The sequence below is a fragment of the Bos indicus x Bos taurus genome, unplaced genomic scaffold (assembly GCF_003369695.1).
Source record: "Bos indicus x Bos taurus breed Angus x Brahman F1 hybrid unplaced genomic scaffold, Bos_hybrid_MaternalHap_v2.0 tig00003181_arrow_arrow_obj, whole genome shotgun sequence".
Lineage (NCBI taxonomy): Eukaryota > Metazoa > Chordata > Mammalia > Artiodactyla > Bovidae > Bos > Bos indicus x Bos taurus.
Window position 1 is genome coordinate 32924 of NW_020867616.1, and position 19891 is coordinate 52814.

At 44.6% G+C, this 19891-nt stretch overlaps 1 protein-coding gene across 2 annotated transcripts; it reads left to right on the plus strand.

Moving 5' to 3' along the window:
- Positions 1-679: 679 nt before the first annotated feature.
- On the plus strand, positions 680-18145 carry LOC113888926 (homeobox protein ESX1-like). 2 transcript variants are annotated; one of them, XM_027535871.1, is made up of 4 exons: positions 817-1010; positions 1175-1565; positions 14328-14373; positions 17591-18145. In XM_027535871.1, the coding sequence occupies exons 1-4, from the start codon at positions 905-907 to the stop codon at positions 17972-17974; spliced, it is 927 nt and encodes a 308-aa protein (XP_027391672.1). In that variant the 5' UTR covers positions 817-904; the 3' UTR covers positions 17975-18145. The 2 variants fall into 2 exon arrangements, with proteins under 2 accessions (XP_027391671.1, XP_027391672.1); XM_027535870.1 differs by having other exon boundaries at positions 680-1565.
- The last annotated feature ends 1746 nt before the right edge of the window (positions 18146-19891 follow it).

Here is a 19891-nt window from a genome sequence, read left to right on the forward strand (position 1 = left end):
AGGGGGTGGGCTGGGTTTTGTTTTGTTTTCGTAGTGCATCTGAGCATCCCACCTGCTCAGAAAACCCAACCCTGTACTCCTGCTCCTGGAGACCACTGGAGTATGGCAGACTCGGACTTCAGCCTCACTGCAAAAACTCAGAGCAAGCAAAGGCCTAGCTGGTCCACTTATACATGGGGGTTTTTTTGTTTTTTGTTTTTTTTGTTGTTGTTGTTGTTTTTCTGTAAACAAACAGACGGCCCTCCGCATCTGTGGGTTTCACATCCGCAGATGCGGAGGGCCCGCTATGGGACTTGAGCATGCGCAGATTTTGGTATCACCGGCGTGTCCCGGAACCAGTCCCTGGCGACACCAAGGGGTGAACGTATTAGTTTGATTGCTTCTCCTTAGTTCTGGCTGCTGGATATGGCAGGCTGAGCCAGGAGATAGGCCCCAAACGTTTCTCCAAGGTCTACGGAGCTAGGGTGAGGGCCTGCTCTTCCCGTCCACAAATCAGGCACAGGCCCTTGGTCTGGGAAGACGCCAGACCAAGTGCGCAGTCCTTGGTCAGCTAAGTTGCAACTTGGGGGCCTGAGTTCTGCTCTCACTCACGCTCCCTACCAGCGCCCCCCGTGGTGCGCACCTGGAGTCTCCCCCGCCCCCGCACCTCCTGCCCACCCCGCCCCGGCCCCCAGGACAGCCTAGCTCCTGCCGCATGCGCACTTCAGCTGACCCAACCCCCAGCAACCGATGATAAACCCCCAGGGAGCGTGTATCCGGACTCTAGTCCTGACCCGACGCCAGAGTAGGCCTAACGGTGCCACATCGCGGGCCGCCGCTTCTAGCCCTGAGTCCAGAGCCGGGGTCTCGGGAGATCCAGGACAGCCTCCGCTGAAGGCACAGCCTCCTGGACAGCGGTCGGAACATGAAGCCTCAGCCGCAGCGTGGCCACAATGCCGATGCCAACACCGACGCGGCCGTCGCGGGCTTCCTCAGGCTGGGGGTCAAGGAGAATCGGGAAGAAGCTCACGGTCAGTGGCAGGCTGGGCGCTCGGTTCACAGGGTTCCTGGAAACGAATTTCCCTAGGGAGGGGCGAGCGGGAGGATTCCTCCTCAGACGCGGCGGGTTCCTGCCTCTTCCTCAGCGGGCTCGCTCGACGGCCTGATCTTTGGCTTTGGGTTTCTTGTCTTGCAGAGGCCGAGCCCGCGAAGGTCTCGCTTCCTGGAGAGAGGGGAGAGGAGCCGAAGGCTCAGTCCGAACCTGAGCAGGGAGCAGCCGCGGAGGGGAAAGAGGCGGGATATGAAGAAGGAGAAGAAAAGGAAGGCGGCGATGTGGGCGCGGGAGATGCGGGCCCCCCGGATGGGGAAAGCCGCGAGGCCAAGGCTGAGGTAGAGGCTGAGGCGGGCGCGGGCGGCGGCGAAGACGGAGAGAAGGGCGGGGAGGAGCAGCGCCCGGGAGCCGCCGTCGAGGTTCGGAAGGCGGCAGACAGGCGCCACCGACTCTCCCGGCACACCTTCACGCTGGAGCAGCTGCGGGAGCTGGAGGGAGTTTTCCACCGCACTCCGTATCTCGATGCGGCCATGCAGTAAGCGGGCAGCTCTGGGGGCGCCGGCTGAGGCGAGCGGGTCCCTGTCCTCAGCTCCGGAGTTGAAAACCCCGGGGCCTGGGGCGGGGGCGGGGGCTCCTCTGCCCGGTGGGGATCGAGGCAGTATTACGGTGGGGAGTTTGAATAAGTCACGTGGGGAAACTGTCGGCCCACAGTTAACAAATGAGTCGCCTGAGGCATGGTGGAGTACGTGCGCGGTTGGATTCTACTTTGATTTGAAATATTCGTCATCAGTTATTCATGGATTATATTTGCATTAACGTAAAGACTACATTGAACGTGAAAGTGAAAGTGAAAGTCGCTCAGTCGTGTCAGACTCTTTGGGACCCCATGGACTGTATAGTCCATGGAATTCTCTAGGCCAGAATACTGGAGTGGGTAGCAGTTCCCGTCTCCAGGGGATCTTTTGAACCCAGGTCTCCCGCATTGCAAGAGGATGCTTCACCAGCTGAGCCACCAGGGAAGCCCAAATACTACATTGAAAGAAAAGTGAAAGTGAAGTCGCTCAGTCGTGTCCGACTCTTTGCGATCCCATGGACTGTAGTCTACCAGGCTTCTCTGTTCATGGGATTTTCCAGGCAAGAGTACTGGAGTGGGTTGCCATTTCCTTCTCCAGGGGATCTTCCTGACCCAGGGATCGACCCCAGGTCTCCTGCATTGCAGGCAGACGCTTTACCCTCTGAGCCACCAGGGAATACTACGTTAAAAGATCCTTTATCTTAATTACTGAATTTTTAGTTACCCTTAAAGTTTGTGCCTGAGGTAGAATTGTCCCTAAAGCAAGCTACAGGGTGGAGAATGAATGGATTGCTGAGTGTCTGTGAATGCAGATAAAATTTTAAAAGCTATCATTTACGTTGCGCTTACTGTGTTAAGCACTGGTCCTAAAGGGTTTTCTACAGATTGTCATTGACTCTTCACAACCCTATGTGAATGTGGTAGCTACTGTTTTTTATCCCCGCTTCACCTGTTAAAAAACTGAAGCCCAGAGACGTGAAGAGACTTGCCCAAGATCCACACAGCTGGGATGTGGCTGAGATTTGATCTTAGGAGGCTGTTCAGTAGGCAAGGCCAGAGGTGATGGTGTGTTGGTCCAGGTAGTGGTAATGGATAGAAGTGAACAGGTTAAAGAGGTATTTAGAAGGTAAATTGATAGCAGTTCATGGTAGTTTGGACATAGGAGTAAAAGGAAATGATTAAGAAAAAGATCTGAATTTCTGATTTGCCCAACTGAATGGCAGGTGGTATACTCACTGAGCTAGGGCATATTGAAAGAGTGACAGAAATTTGCAAGAGACAGAGAAGGACTGATTGGAGAGGCTGTAGGCAAACCATATCATGGAAACCTCCATGGTGGTAGATGATTTATTGAGAAGGGATGGTGAATAGCATCAACTTTGGCTCAGTATTTTCTGTTCAGTTTGTTCAGATTACTCCAAGTTCGGTTGGCTTTTGCTGTGTGATAATTCTAAGAATCAGCCCAATTTCTCCCTTTCTCAAGTGTCAAACTCAAGATGCCCCTTGATTTGGGTGTCTAGAACTGCCTATATCTCATTTATACCTTTTGACTGCCTTCACCCAGGTCCCCCACCTGACTCCCTCTGGTAAGCACCAATCTAATCTCTCTTTTTTTAGTTTGTTTCCTTTTGAAGTATAATTGACCTACAACAGTATGTTAGTTCCTGTTCTACAACATAGTGATTCATTATCTCTATACATGTAAAAATGATCACCATGAGTCTGTCACCATAAAAGATATTCTGTAATTATTGACTATATTCCCCACACTGTACATTTCATACCAGTTATTCATTTATTTTTCAACTGGAAGTTTTTACCTCTTAATCTCCTTCACCTATTTCTCTCCTCCCCCCACCCCTCCTTTCAGACAACCACCTGTTTTTTGTTTTTTTTTCTCTGTATATATAATTTTGTCTCTGTTTAGTTACATTTGTTCATTTGTTTCATGTATTAGATTCCACATGTAAGTGAAATCATACAGTGTTTGTCTTTCTGTGTCTGACTTATTTCACTAAACATAATACTCTCTAGGTCCATCCACATTGTTACAAATAGCATAATTTCATTCATTTGTATGACTGAGAAGTATTCCATTGTATCATCTTCTTTATCCATGTATCTGTTACTGGGCACTTAGGTTGCTTTCATATTTTGGCTGTTGTAAATAATGCTGCTGTGAACATTGAGGTGCAAATATCATTTTGAATTACTGTTTTCGTTTTCTTTGATATTTACCCAAGAGTGGAATTGCTGGATCGAACGATAGTTCTACTTTTAGTCTTTTGGAGAAACCTCCATACTGTTTTCCATAGTGGCTGCACCAGTTTACATTCCCACAGTGTAGGATTCCCTTTTCTCCACATCCTTGCCAACATTTGTTATCCTTTTGATGATAGCCATTTGACAGGTATGAGGTGATCTCATTATGGTTTTGATTTGCGTTTCTCTGACGATTAACAGTGTTGAGCTTTTTGTTTTTTTTTTTCATATGTCTGTTGGCCATCTGTGTATCTTCTTTGGCAAAATGTCTATTCAGGTCTTCTGCCCATTTTTGCATCAGGTTCTTTGTTTTTTGATACTGAGTTGTATGAAGTGGAGTGAAAGTCACTCAGTCGTGTCCGACTCTGTGACCCCATGGACTATACAGTCCATGGAATTCTCCAGGCCAGAATACTAGAGCGGGTAGCCTTTGCCTTCTACAGGGGATCTTCCCAATCCAGGGCTCGAACCCAGGTCTTCTGCATTGCAGGTGGATTCTTTACCAGCTGGGCCATACAAGGGAAGCCCAAGAATACTGGGGTGGGTAGCCTATCCCTTCTCCAGCAGATCTTCCCAACCCAGGAATAGAACCAGGGTCGCCTGCATTGCAGGTGGATTCTTTACCAACTGAGCTATGAGGGAAGCCCGACCTGTTTTTGTAAAAATTGGATATTAAGTCCTTGTCAGTAATATCCTTTACAAAAATTTTCTCCCATCCAGTAGGTTGTCCTTTTGTTTTGTGTATGGTTTCCCTTGCTGTGCAAAAAGCTTTTAAGTTTAATTAGATCTCATTTGTTTGTTTTTGCTTTTTTTTTTTTTTTTTTTGGCCTTAGGAGACAGATCCCAAAAAGTATTGCTGTGATTCATGTCAAAGAGTGTTCTGCCTGTTTTCCTCTAGGAGTTTCATAGTATCTAGTCTTACATTTGGGCTTCCCTGGTGGCTCAGAGGTTAAAGCGTCTGCCTGAAATGCGGGAGACCTGGGTTCGATCCCTGGGTCGGGAAGATCCCCTGGAGAAGGAAATGGCAACCCACTCCAGTACTCTTGCCTGGAGAATCCCATGGAGGGAGGAGCCTGGTAGGCTTACATTTAGGTCATTAATCCATTTTGAGCTTATTTTTTAATGTTCTGTGAGAAAATGTTCTAATTTCTTTTACATGCAGCTGTGCAGTATTCCTAGCACCACTTACTGAAGAGACTGTTTCCCTGTTGTATATTCTTACCTGCTTTGTCATAGATTAATTGACGATAAGTACTTGGGTTTATTTCTGAGCTTTCTAGTCTGTTCTCGTGATCTGTGTGCCTGTTTTTAATGCCAGTACCATATTGAGTTTTTTTTTTTTTTTTTTTTTGCTACACCCCATGGCATTCAGAATCATCTCTGACCAGGGATCGAACCCAAGCCCCCTGTAGTGAAAGGGCAGTGTCAGGTGTCTTAACCACTGGACTGCCAGGGAAGTGCATTGATGACTATAGCTTTGTGGTATAGTCTGAAGCCAGGGAGTGTGAAACCTCTAGCTTTGTTCTTTTTTCTCAAGATGACTTTGGCCATTTGGGGGTCCTTTGTGGTTTCACATAAATCTCAGGATTATTTATTCTTTGGGTGAATTTATTGTTGGGTAAACAATGTCATGTATTTCACTTTTTTGTAGGTTCTTTTTGTTTTTTTAATTATTTCTTATTGGAGTATAGTTGCTTTACAATGTTGTATTAGTTTCTCCAGTAAAGCAAAATGAATGAGCTATACATATACACATAGCCCCTCTTTTTTTAAATTTCCTTCCCTGTCATGTATTTTGATAGGGCTTGCATTAAATCTGTAGATTGCTTTGGGTTGTATGGATATTTTAGTGATATCAATTCTTCCAATCCAAGAACATAGATTATCTTTCCATTTCTTTGTATAATTTTTAAATTCCTTCAGCAGTGTTTTATAGTTTTCAGAGTATAGGTCTTTCACTTGGTGAAAGTTTATTTCACTTCCTTTGGTGAAACCAAACCTCCTTGGTTAAGATTATTCTTAGGTATTCTTTTTAATGCTATTTCAAATTTTACTCTTTTCAATGCTATTTTAAATGGGATTGTTTTCTTGCTTTCTCTGATAGCTTATTATTAAGTGTATAGAAAAAAAGCAACACAGTTCTGTATATTAATCTTGAATCCTGAAACTGTACTGAATTCATTTATTAGTTCTAATAGATTTTTGGTGGAGACTTTAAAGTTATCTTTTTAAAAATTGAGGAATAGTTGATATACGATATTATATGTTTTAGGTGTACAACATAGTGATTCGCAATTTTTAAAGGTTGTACTCCACTATAGTTCTTATGAAATACTGGCTGTATTCCCTGTGCTGTACAAGGTATCCTTGTAGCTTATTTATTTTATACATAGTAGTTTGTACGTATCAATCCACTACCCCTATCTTGTCCCTCTCTCCTGTCTCTCCTCACTGGTAACCACTAGGTTATTCTCTATATCTGTGAGGCTTCTTTTTTGGTTATATTCAATAGTTTGTTTTCAGTTTTAGATTCCACATATAAGTGGCATCATACACCATCTGCCTTTCTCTGTCCTACTTATTTATTTCACTGAGCATAATACCCTCCAAGTCCATCCATGTTGTTGCAGATGGCAAAATTTCATTCTTTTTAATGTTGAGTAGTATTCTGTTGTATGTATATACCATATCTTCTTTATCCATGCCTATGTTGATGGACACTTACGTTCCTTCCATATCTTGGCTGTCGTGAATAATGCTGGTATGAACATTGGGGTGCATGTATCTTTTGGGGTTAGTTTTTCTTTTTTTTTAGATATATACCCGGGATTGAAATTTCGGGGTCATACGGTAGTTCTGTTTTTAACTTTTTGAGAAACCTCCATACTGTTTTCTACAGTGGCTGCACCAATTTGCATTCCCACCAACAGTGTGCAAGTGTTCTCTTTTCTCCACAAGCTTACCAACATTTGTTATTTGTAGTCTTTTTGATGATAGCCATTCTGACATGTGTGAGGTGATATCTCATTGTAGTTTTGGTTTGCATTTCTCTTGTGATTAGTGATGTCTGTTTTATTGAGGTGTAGTTGATTTCAAATATTCTATTAGTTTCAGATGTGCAACATACGGACTGAAAATTTTTATAGATTATTCTTCATTTAAAGTTATTATAAGATATTGGCTGTATTCCTGCTGCTGTAAAATAAATACATCCTTTTTAATTTTCCCATTCAGTTTCATTACTAGTAATTGATCTGTTCAAATTTTCTATTTCTTCTTGCTCCAGTCTAGGTAGACTAGACATTTCTAGGAATTTGTTAATTTCTTCTAGGTTATCCATTTTACTGATGTCTAATTAATTGTTCATAGTAGTCTCTTATGATCCTTTGTATTTCTGTGGTGTTGATTGTAACTTTCTTTTTCATTTCTGATTTTATCGATTTGGACCCTCTTTTCTTGATGAGTTTGGCTACAGATTTATTAATTTTATTTACCTTTTCAAAGAATCAACTCTGATTTGCATTGCTATTTTATATATTATAAAATATATTTCATTTATTTCTTCTCTGATTTTTGTGATTTCCCCCTTGTACTAACTTTGGGCTTTGTTAGTTCTCCTTTTTCTAGTTCCTTTAGGTGTGCAGTTAGGTTGCTTATGTGAGATTTTTCTTATTTCCTGAGGAAAGCTTGAATTACTACAAACCTCCCTCTGAAAACTGCTTTTAGTGCATCTCATAGATTTTGGATTATTGTGTTTTCATTTTCGTTTGTTGCCGTTTTTTTTTTTTTTTTCCTTCAATGACTCATTCATTGTTCGGTAGCATTTTGTTTAGCCTCCATGTGTTTGTGTTTTTTTAAGCTTTTTTCCTTGTAGTTGATTTCTAGTCCCACAGCATTGTAGTTGGAAAAGATGCTTGATACCATTTCAGTTTTCTTAAATGTACTGAGACTTGTTTTGTGGAGAATGTTCCGTGTGCACATGAGAATGTGTTCTGTTCAGTTCAGTTCAGTTGCTCAGTCGTGTTTGACTCTTCGCAATCCCATGGACTGCAGTACGCCAGGCCTCCCTGTCCATCGCCAACTCCCGGAATTTACTCAAACTTACGTCCATTGAGTCGGTGACGCCATCCAACCATTTCATCCTCTTTCATCCCCGTCGCCTCCTGCCTTCAATCTTTCCGAGCATCAGGGTCTTTTCCAATGAGTCAGTTCTTCCCATCAGGTGGCCAAAGTATTGGAGTTTCAGCTTCAGCATCAGTCCTTTCAATGAATATTCAGGACTGATTTCCTTTAGGATGGGCTGCTTGGATCTCCTTGCAGGCCAAGGGACTCTCAAGAGTCTTCTCCAACATCACAGTTCAAAAGCATTGATTCTTCTGCGCTCAGCTTTTATCATCCAACTCTCACATTCATACATGCCTACTGGAAAAACCAGAGCTTTGACTAGATGAACCTTTGTTGGCCAAGTAATGTCTCTGCTTTGTAATACGCTGTCTAGGTTGGTCATAACTTTTCTTCCAAGGAACAAGCGTCTTTTAATTTCATGGCTGCAATCACCATCTGCAGTGATTTTGGAGACCCCAAAAATAAAGTCTGCCACCATTTGCACTGTTTCCTCATCTATTTGACATGAAGTGATGGGACCAGATGCCAGGTTCTTAATTTTCTGAATGTTGAGTTTTAAGCCAACTTTTTCATTCTCCTCTTTCACTTTCTTCAAGAGGCTCTTTATTTCTTCTTCACTTTCTGCCATAAAGGTGGTATCATTTGCATATCTGAGGTTATTGATATTTCTCCTCGCAATCTTGATTCCAGCTTGTGCTTCATCCAGCCCGGTGTTTCTCATGATGTACTCTGCATATAAGTTAAATAAGCAGGGTGACAATATACAGCGTTGACAAACTCCTTTCCCAATTTGAAACCAGTCTGTTGCTCCGTGTCCAGTTCTAACTGTTGCTTCCTGACCTGCATACGGATTTCTCAGGAAGCAGGTCAGGTGGTCTGGCATTTCCATCTCTTGAAGAATTTTCCACAGTTTATTGTGATCCACACAGTCAGAGGCTTTAGCATAATCATTAAAGCAGAAATCGATGTTTATCTGGAACTCTCTTGCTTTTTTGATGATCCAACGGATGTTGGCTCTTTGATCTCTTGTTGGAAGTTCATCATTCATGCACTGTTGAAGCCTAGCCTGGAGAATTTTGAGCATTACTTTACTAGCGTGTGAGATGACTGCAATTGTGCGGTAGTTTGAGCATTCTTTGGCATTGCCTTTCTTTGGGATTGGACCTTTTCCAGTCCTGTGGCCACTGCTGAGTTTTCCGAATTTGCTGGCATATTGAGTGCAGCACTTTCACAGCATCATCTTTCAGGATTTGAAATAGCTCAACTGGAATTCCATCACTTACACTAGCTTTGTAGGAAGCGATGCTTCCTAAGTCCCACTTGACTTCACATTCCAGGATGTCCGGCTCCAGGTGAGTGATCACACCATCGTGGTTATCTGGTGCCCACTCCTCCCTGTCCCTCCCCTGCTTGCTAGTGGGGGATGTGAGCATCTGGGCTGTTGCACCGCTGGGAGTTGCTGTTGGGCACATAATCTGTGGGTTTTGATTATTCATTTATTTTTCCTCCCGGTTATTTTGCCCTCTGAGATTCCAAGGCTCGCCACAGACCCGCCGGAGAGAGTATTCCTGGTGTTTTGAAGCTTCTCTCTTTTTTAAGACTCCCTTGCCTGGCCGGATCTCCATCCCTACCTCTTTTGTCTCTCTTTTTATCTTTTATATTTTGTCCTACCTCCCTTTGAAGACAATGGGCTGCTTTTATGGGTGCCTGATGTCCTCTGCTAGCATTCAGAAGTTATTCTGTGGAATTTGCTCGGCTCTCAAATGTTCTTTCGATGAATTTGTGGGGGAGAAAGTGGTCTCCCCGTCCTATTCCTCCGCCATCTTAGGACCGCCCCCCTCTAATTTTCTTGAAGAGAGCTCTAGTCTTTCCAGTTCTATTGTTTTCCTCTATTTCTTTGCATTGATTGCTGAGGAAGTCTTTCTTATCTCACCTTGCTATTCTTTGGAACTCTGCATCCAAATGGGTATATCTTTCATTTTCTCCTTTGCCTTTCCCTTCTCTTCTTTTCATAGCCTGTTTCTAAGGCCTCCTCAGACAACCATCTTGCCTTTTTCATTTTTTTGCCTTAGGGATGATCTTGATCCCTGCCTCCTGTACAATATCATGAACCTCTGTCCATATAGATCTTCAGGCACTCTGTCTATCAGATCTAATCCCTTGAGTCTATTTGTCACTTCCACTGTATAATTGTAAGGGATTTAATTTAGGTCATATCTGAATGGGGTAGTGCTTTTCCCTACTTTCTTCAATTTAAGTCTGTATTTGCCAATAAGGAGTTTATGATCTGTGCCACAGTCAGCTCCCAGTGTTGGTTTTGCTGACTGTATAGAACTCCTCTGTCTTTGGCTGCAAAGAATATAATCAGTCTGATTTTGGTATTGCCCATCTGGTGATGTCCATGTGTAGAGTCTTCTTTTGTGTTGTTGGAAGAGGGTGTTTGCTATGACCAGTGCATTCTCTTGGCAGAACTCTGTTAGCCTTTGCCCCGTTTCATTCTGTACTCCAAGGCCAAATTTGACTGTTACTCCAGGTATCTCTTGACTTTCTACTTTTGCATTCCAGTCCCCTATAATGAAAAGGACATCTTTTTTGGGCTGTTAGTTCTAGAAGGTCTTGTAGGTCTTCATAGAACCATTCAACTTCAGCTTCTTCAGCATTACTGGTCAGGGCATGGACTTGGATTACTGTGATATTGAATGGTTTGCCTTGGGAATGAACAGAGATCATTCTGTTGTTTTTGAGATTTAATCCACGTACTTCCTTTCGGACTCCTTTGTTGACTGTGATGGCTACTCCTTTTCTTTTAAGGGGTTCCTGCCCACAGTAGTAGATATAATGGTCATCCAAGCTAAATTCACCCATTCCAGTCCACCTTAGTTCACTGATTCCTAAAATGTCGACATTCCTAAACGTCAACATGTATTCTGCTGCTTTTGGATGGGATGCTCTATCAGTCCATTAAGTGTAATATGTCATTTGAGGTCAGTGTTTTCTTATTGATTTTCTGTCTGGATGATCTGTCCGGTGATGTAAGTGGGGTGTCACAGTCCTGAATACCATGTTTACTGTCAGTTTCTCCTTTATGTTTGTTAGTACCTACTGTACTCAACATAGGTGCTCTTATGTTGGGTGCCTATATATTTACAGTTGTTACATCTTCTTGAGTTGATTCTATGTTCGTTATGTAATGTCTCTCTCTTGTTATGGTCTCTGTTTGAAAGACTAGTTTATCTGATACAAGTGTTGCTACCCCAGCTTTCTTTTGATTTACATTTGCATGGGATACCTTTTTCCATCCTCTCACTTTTGTCTGAGTATTAGATGTGAAGGGAGACTCTGTAGGCAGTGTGTATGTGGGATTTGTTTCTGTGTCCAGTCAGCCAGTCTGTGTGTTTTAATTGAAGCATTTATTCCATGTATATTTAAAGTAATTATTGATAGGTATATATTTTCTGCCATTTTGTTAATTCTTTTCTTTTTGTTCTTTTCTTCTTCTTTGCTCTCTTCCTTTGTGATTTGATGGCTTTCTTAGTGTAATGTTTGGATCCTTTTCTCTTTTGTTGTATGTGTGTCCATTATAGATTTTTGGTTTGTGGTTACCATGAGGTTTATATAGCTAGTGTATTCGGTTATGCTTACATATACATATGTTTGTATATGTATTCTCTTCCACATTCTTTTCCATTACAGTTTATTATAAGATACTGAATAACCTTCCCTGTGCTATGCGGTAAATCCTTCTTGTTTATCTATTTTATGTATGGTTGTGTGCATCTGTTAATCCCATACTCCCAATTTATTCTCTCTCCTCAGTAACCATAAATTTGTTTTCTACCTCTGTGAGTCTGTTTCTGTTTTGTAAAAGAGTTCATTTTACTGTTTTTTGATTCTGAACGTAAGAGGTATCTTATAATGTTTGTCGTTGTTGGAATTAATTCACTTTGTCTAACACTATCCAGGTGCACCCACATGGTCACAAATGGCAGAATTTCCTTCTTTTTATGGCTGAGTAATATTCCATTGTATATACATACCACATCTTTATCCATTCATCTGTTGATGAACACTTAGAGTGCTTCCATGTTTTAGCTGTTGTAAACAGTGCCACTATGAACATCGGTGTATGTGTATCTTTTTTAATTAGAATTTTGCTCTTTTCTAGATATATGCCCAGATGTGGGAAGAGCAGTGTTTGAGAATCTTTTCATGTGCTTGATGGCCATCTATATGACTTCTATGAAAAAATGTCTGGGCATAATTTCCAAACTACAGAAATAGCTCATACAACTTAATAACAACAGCAACAAAACCCAACCCAATCAAAAAAGGGGCAGAAGACCAAAACAGAGATTTCTCCAAAGAAGACACGTCTGTGTGTGCGCACATTTGTGTCCAACTCTTGTGACCCACATGGATTCTTGTCCTGGGGCTACAGTCCCATACATTCACAATGAGTTGGACACGATAGAGCACATATGTGCCCACACACGCACACATGTCTTCTTTGGAGAAATGTCTATTTAGGTCTTCTCATTTTTTTGATTGGGTTGTTTTTGTTGTTGTTATTGAGTTGTATGAGCTGTTTGCATATTTTGAAAATTTAGCTCATGCCGATTGCATCATTCATGAATACTTTGTTCTATTTTGTTAAACCTGTGGACTTTCGTTTCTTTATGGCTTCCTTTGCTGTGTAAAAGCGTATAACTTTACTTTTTATTCTTTTTTATTTGTGTTAATAGCCTTTTATTTTTTGTTAGACAAGTTCTTTTAACATTTCTTGTAAAGCATGTGTTGTGCTGTTGAACACTAACTTTTACTTGTCTCTAAAAGTCTTTATCTCTTCTTCAACTCTGAATGATAGCTTTTCCAGGTAGAGTATTCTTTGCTGTAGATTTCCCCCTTTGGTCACATTAAATACACTCTGTCCACTTCCTCTGGTCATCAGAGCTATATGCTCCAGGAGTGCTTTCTATATGGGCTGCATGAGCCCTTCCATTGTGGTGGGCTGAGTACCATGGGTGGACCCCTGGTCTGGTGGTTACCAGGCATTGCCTAGTGCATAGGCTGCTGGCCCACCGGTGTTTGGGGCTGGGTCCTGGGACCTCTGGTGGGCAAGCGTGGTTCTTGGGTGACTGGGGACTCAGAAGCTCCTATGGCAAATGACTTGTTGCTGAGTGAGGCTGTGACCCTGCCTGGCTAGCGGCTTGGTTTGGGGTGTGCCAGGATTAGTGCCATAGACTGGGGGGAGGGCTGGGTCACAATACTAATAATCTAGAGGGAGGATTTCAAACTGGCCCTGCCAGCAGCAGAGTGCTCACGGTCCAACAAACACCTTAAAATGGCTGCTGCCAGCATCTGTGTCCCCAGGGTAGCTTGTAGTTGTTTCTTGCCTCTTCAGGAGATTCTCCAGATCAACGGTAGGTCTGATCGAGGCTCCTTCAATCACTGCTTCTGCCCTGGGTCCCGGAGCATGTGACATTTGGGGTTCACCCTTTCAGACTGGAGTCTCAGTTTCTCACAGCTCCTGGATCTTCCGAAAGGAAGCCTGCTGGCCTTCAAAGCCAAATGTTCGAGGGCTTATCTTCCCAGCTCAGGACCCCAGGCTAGGAAATCTAGTGTGCTCAGACACCGTGCTTTTGTGGTGAATCTCTTCAGTTATAATTAAGTAAGTAAGTAAGTGACATCGCTCAGTCGTGTCCGACTCTTTGGGACCCTGTGGACTGTAGCCTACCAGGCTCTCCGTCCATGGGATTCTCAGGCAAGAATACTGGAGTGGGGTTGCCATTGACTTCTATCCTCCTGTATACTGGTTGCCTGGTGGCTCAGATGGTTAAGAATCCACCTGCATGCGGAGACCTGGGTTTGACTCCTGGGTTGGGAAGATCCCCTGGAGGAGGGCTTGGCAATCCAATCCAGTTTTCTTGCCTGGAGAATCCCCATGGACAGAGGAGCCTGGTGGGATCCAGTCCCATGGCGTCCCAAGAGTGGGACACAGCTGAGCGACTAAGCCAGGACATACGGGTTGCCGACCTGTGGGTGTGAGTCTTGACTATACCCCTTCTCCACCCTTCCTGTCCATCTTATTGTGTCTCCTTCTTCATATCTGTAGTTGTGGAAGATCTTGTCTGCTCATCTTTCAGGTCATTCTCATCAATAACTTCTCTGTATATAGTTGTAATTTGGTGTGCCCAAGGGAGGAAGTAAGCTCAGAGTTTTCTTATGCTGTATCTGGCTACTCTCTGAGTAAATATCTTAATAGTGAGAAATGTACAACATACATTTCATTTCATGCATAATGTCAAGTGCTGAATATTTGTAATTCTTCCCCCTCAGACAGGAGCTTGCAAGACGCATGGGAGTGACTGAAGATAGAATGCAGGTGAGTAAACTGGAAAAAAGCAGTTTGGCGTAACAGCCATTCTAAAACCCACTTTGGGAACCTGGATACCTTGTCCTGGACATTCTCAGATTGGTTTGTTTTGTAGCCTTCACTATGTTTGGAAAGTAAGATTGGAACTTCTGGAATTTGGGGCAGAATAGATACCTCTTCAGTAAAGTAACTCTTTCTAACACTGATATCCTTTAGGGGGCAATTCTCTGTGGACTCATGTTGGGACTGAGTCTGACTTGGGAATTATTCAATTAATGCACCAAATAGCTGGTTTTAAGGGGGTCCACCCCTTGAGTGGCAACTCACTCCAATATTCTTGCCTGGAGAGTCCCCATGGACAGAGGGCCCTGGTGGGCTACAGTCCATGGGGTCACAAAGGGTCAGACACGACTGAGCGAGTAAGCATGCAAGGGGGTCCATGTATAGTAAATTTTTTAAAATATTTAAGCAGGCATCAGCTCTTTCTGCAAGGAGTGAATTTTCAAATATTTAGGCATTTCGATAAGGGAATAATCACCTCAGGACGCAACATATGAGCAACAAACGTACGTTTAGTTTAGCTGAGACTGATGGGGAGGGGCATGATTTAAAATTCCAAGTGCCCCGGATCCCTCCTGCTGTTGTTTTTGTGTGTTTGGTAGAGCAACGCAGGAGACACAAGAGACGTGGGGTCCATCCCTATTTAGGAAGACCTCCTGGAGTAGGAAATGGCAACCTGCTTCAGTTATTCTTGCCTGGAAAATAACCGTGGACAGAGGAGCCTGGCAGGCTCTGTGGGGTTGCAAAGAGTCAGACACAACTGAGCACACACATACTCACACTCACAACAGTGTAGAGTTTCAGCGGTAAATTGTAATTTTCTCAAATTGTTTGAAGTGCAGCCCTGAAAACATTGCTACAGTAGAAGGTTGTGCATTATGTTGGAGATGAAGGAAAGGTTTGGCAACCCTTAGGAATTTGTTGAATATTTATAGTATATATATATATTTTAATTTAAGTTGAGTCTTTGAAAATTTGGGCATTATTACTATATTTATTGGAGATACTGCATATATGTAACATTATGAAACTACCAGATGTATGAGTGAATATTATTTTGAGCAATTTCTAATGTGTAAGGATTTTTTTCTGCACTTTTCATACTGTTTTCAGGGATTGGTTTTTGAAGAATTTCTCCCTGATGGCCCATGGTCCATGGCTCTCAGCCAGTAGTTTACTTGTGTTAATTTGAAGTACTTGCCCATTTACTTGGTACCCCCCCCAACCTCCAGGCACAGAAACCTGATATTTGTTCTTTGAACAGAGTAATTGTATCAAGGGAATATTTTTTCAAGTAGAAAATTAAGAAGGAAGGAAGAAAATCGGAAGGTTTATTATTCGCTTTGCTGCCGAGCCCCTGTGTGAGGGGAGTGAAGGATGCGGGCTGCAGGACCTGGTCGGGGTGGGGTGGGGGTGGGGATGTGGGTGGGGGTGGGGGGGTGGGAGTCTGCAAAGCAAGGCTGGGAAGCCTAAGGCCAGGGGCTGGGCTCACAGTCAGGTCTGGCCAGGGCTTGGGCGGCCCCGTCCTCTGCTCTCTCATGAAGGCAAAGCAAGCTCACTGGGAGAGAAAACCTGGTGACATTGCTTCTCCGGGTTTACATATGGTTCTCTTAATGGAGTTTCGAAGGGGAACAGGACCACAGGAAACAAATAAGGGAAAAGAGAGAATGTTCCCATCTATTTCCAAATTCTATGGCACGAACTTCCCAAAGAAAATATTAATGCACACCTCCCCTTGTTTTCACCTACAGCAAGAGTTACTCTATGAAAGCAATACAGGGAATATGGAAGTAGTAGCCGCCAGCACTTCAGTAGCCAGTTTTTGCATTTTGTTTATCTTTATGCAGATTTGATCCCTGGTACACTCTATCCCCCCACCTCCAAAGTGAGCTTTATTAATGTGGCTCCTTAAGACTACCTATTCATGCATCAGAAGGGCCCAGATACTAAGATGGGAGAGGAAAAATGAGGCGATAGAGAGAGGAGGCCTTTGGTTTCATGTAAAACTTGCAGAGTGAAAACATCCAAAAACATTAAATATGATGTAATTCCAACAAGTGGGATGCTGAGGGAGCAGTGGCACCCACAGCACAGGTTTTTCTTTCAGTTGTTGAAAGTTGGCTCATATTTCGGAAGGAGCCATTTGGTGAATCCTGACCTACGTGTTTATCAATTCTCTTCCTAATGTGCAGGTTGCATGCTCTTGCCTTAATCCTGAGGGAACAATGAGGCTCTCCTGGTTGAGAGGCAGCACCTAGAGAGCAGGGCTGTGCTGGGCACGAGAGACTCTGGTCCAAGGTCCTGCAGCCGCACCCAGAGCAGAGGGAGCTGACTGGGTCCTGAGCCTGGGCAAATTTGGAGGGGGGGCAGGGTGGAGAGTGCAGAGCTGAGAAAGGCAACAGTGGTTGCGTCCTCTCCGCCATCTCTTGGCCGGCCGAGATTTTAAGAATGTTAGTCACTTTGGGCCGACTTTGTTTCACGGACAGAGGAGCCTGGCAGGCTGCAGTCCATAGGGTCGCCCAGAGTCGGACGGACTGAAGCCACTAAGCAGCAGCAGTCTAAACCTCTGTGATCTGCAGTCTGGTACTGAGGCTGTGTCCAGGGCTTGCACTCCACTGGTGTCAGCAGACGAGCCACAGAGTCCCTGGGCCCCCACGACCAAACCTCACTGGCAACACCAGCTCCGTCTCTATAACCGTCGCAGCAGTCCCTGAGGACAGCTTTTATTTACAAACCCAGCCCATGCCTATTGATTATTTACTGTGCACCAAAGATGGGTCATTCAAAATGGGTCCCGTTCCTCTCAGTATGATTTTAAAAGGCACCCACTTTATCATGTGCTCAACTTCCCCCATCACGAAGGTGCGCCTGCCTAGTGAGTGGCGTTAGTGGCACGAATAGTAATAGGTGGGAGGAGAGACAAGGCGAGAAGCCAGTCCAGAGCCAGGCACATCATCAGTGCTCACTTGCTGGGTGGGGGGTAGGGGGGCTGATGGGACGGCCTTTAAGTAAATGTCCTAAAAAATTTTAACCAGAAGGAAATAGCTTCTTCTCCTGGTGTAGTTTCCCATCTTCAAGTCACCAAGATTTCCCTGCTCCGTTTTTTCCTGTCTGACATTAACTGGTCCATGTACTAACCCAGCCCCCTTTTTCTCTCTGACTGGAGGTGTGGTTTAATCATAGAAGGGCCAAGTGGAGGAAATATCAGAGAGCACTGAGGTTCAGAGATGCGCCGCCCCTGCTCCCGGCCCACCGTGTGGTCAGCAACAGGGGTGGACCCTGCAACACCGTCCTCGTTCAGGAGCCGGATTGGGTCTGGGTCCCTCTGGAGCCGATGCCCCTGGACGTGATGCCCTTGCCGCCCGTGCCCCCCTTGATGCCACCCGTGCCACCCTTGATGCCCATGCTGCCCTTACCCCCTCTGTTTCTGCCTCCTCTGCCCTGGATTCTACCAGCCTCCATTCACTCCGGCTGCCCTCACGGCCTTGCCTGGTCCCCTACCACCGGTGGCCTTTCTGTAGCCCCGTTTCCTCTTGAATGGTCTCCATGACAGCTTTGTCGAAAGTGCCTTTGAGCCAGATTGAAGTTCCGATACCTCAGCATCAAGCACACAGGGCCCGCCAAGTGCCTGCCATGTGTCTTACATACACATGCTGAGTCACTGACCCACTATTTTAGGGCCCGTTTTCTGTGTTTTCAATAAAGTAGTGAATTCTCTGCATATTTGTTCTGTGTGTCACATGGGGTTAGTGCATCTGATGGAAACTGCTGCTCCACAGTCACCATCAGTAAGCCACACACATCTCTGAAGTTTCCCACGTGCCCAGGAGGGTGTACCGAGACCCATCCATTCGCTTCCACCCTCATCTCCAACACCCGTCCTTCCCCCACCCTGCACCACTGGGACCACCTAGATGTGCAAGACGGGTCGCTTGAGTCTCCAAGGAAGGAGAGTGTGTTCCCAGAGGCAAGGACCCCAAGGGCCACTTTTACAGGGGCTGCTCATAGGGCTTTATGGAGGAGAGGGAGCTGGGTGTTCATCTGGTTCTCTCCCAGTTCTGTTCACCACCTTCCCTTTTGCAGAGGATATGCGGGGTGGGGTGGGGGCGCAGATGGAAACCACTCCAGCAGCAGGGGGAGTTCCTGGCTCTGTAGAGGAAATGCAAGAGGAAACTCTGTCTAGGCCAGTGTGAGACATTTCCCCTCTCCCAGAGGTGGAAAACTTAGCCCTCCTTCCCCAGCTCAGAGTTGATCATGTGGCCTTCAGATATATTTTGTCACCTTCAACATCCTGGGGAGAACCTGGGTTCCAGCTAATTTAATACTGCAAAGAAGGCTCTTGGTTGAGTGCTGCCTCAAGCCAGGAGGGGTGGTCCCTGAGCACTGATGCAGGATAATCACATTATTTAAGAGAAGCAGGAAGACCTTGCCTTTCTTCTTCAAATGGAATTCCCAGGTAGAAACCACCCAGGAAAGGGTATGTGAGGAGAAGGAGCAGGCCATCAGCCAAGTTGGGGGTTGGGGTTGTAGCTGGGGGTTGGGGTGGGGGAGGGGATCATTTGCTGGCAGAGGAAGAGAGTCTTCTCCAGTTGCCTATCCCAGAGGAAGGAGGGACTAAAGAATGGGGAGGGGGAGTGTCCAGGCCCAGAACCTTATGGAACTGGCTCTCTCCAGCCCTTGGCCATGCCAATTTGCCCAAAGAAAACCGCATTAAACTCTGGATTTAAAAATAACAGCATTGGGACTTCTCTGGTGGTTCAGTGGCTGGGACTCTGCAGTCCCAATGCTGGAGGCCCGGGTTGGAACACTGGTCAAGGAGCTGGATGCCACACCCAGCAACTAAGAGTTCACATGCTGCAACTAAAGAGCCCCCACACTGCAATGAAATGGAAGATCTCTCCTGCCACAGCAAAGACCCAGCGCGGAAAAATAAATAAGTAGAATATTTTAAACAGATTATTTCTTCTCTTCAAACAAATAAGAACATTGTGATGGTATCATGGTTTTGTACATATATCCTGCTACTGCTACTGCTGCTAAGACTCTTCAGTCATGTCCGAAACTGTGTGACCCCATAGACGGCAGCCCACCAGGCTCCCCCGTCCCTGGGATTTTCCAGGCAAGAACACTGGAGTGGGTTGCCATTTCCTTCTCCAATGCACGAAAGTGAAAAGTGAAAGTGAAGTCACTCAGTCGTGTCCGACTTTTAGCAACCCCTTGGACTGCAGCCTACCAGGCTCCATGGGATTTCCAGGCAAGAGTTGGAGTGGGGTGCCATTGTCTTCTCCAGTATATATGTCCAAACTTGTCAAAATATATACATTAAATATGTGCGTTTTTGTATGTTACGTAGCAAGTTGAAATAAATACATAAAACAACAAAGTTTTTGGTAGGTCAGTAAGTTTGGTAAGCTCTGGCACATTAGTCACATATAATAACTTAATCCTTCAAAGAGTGACCCACTGT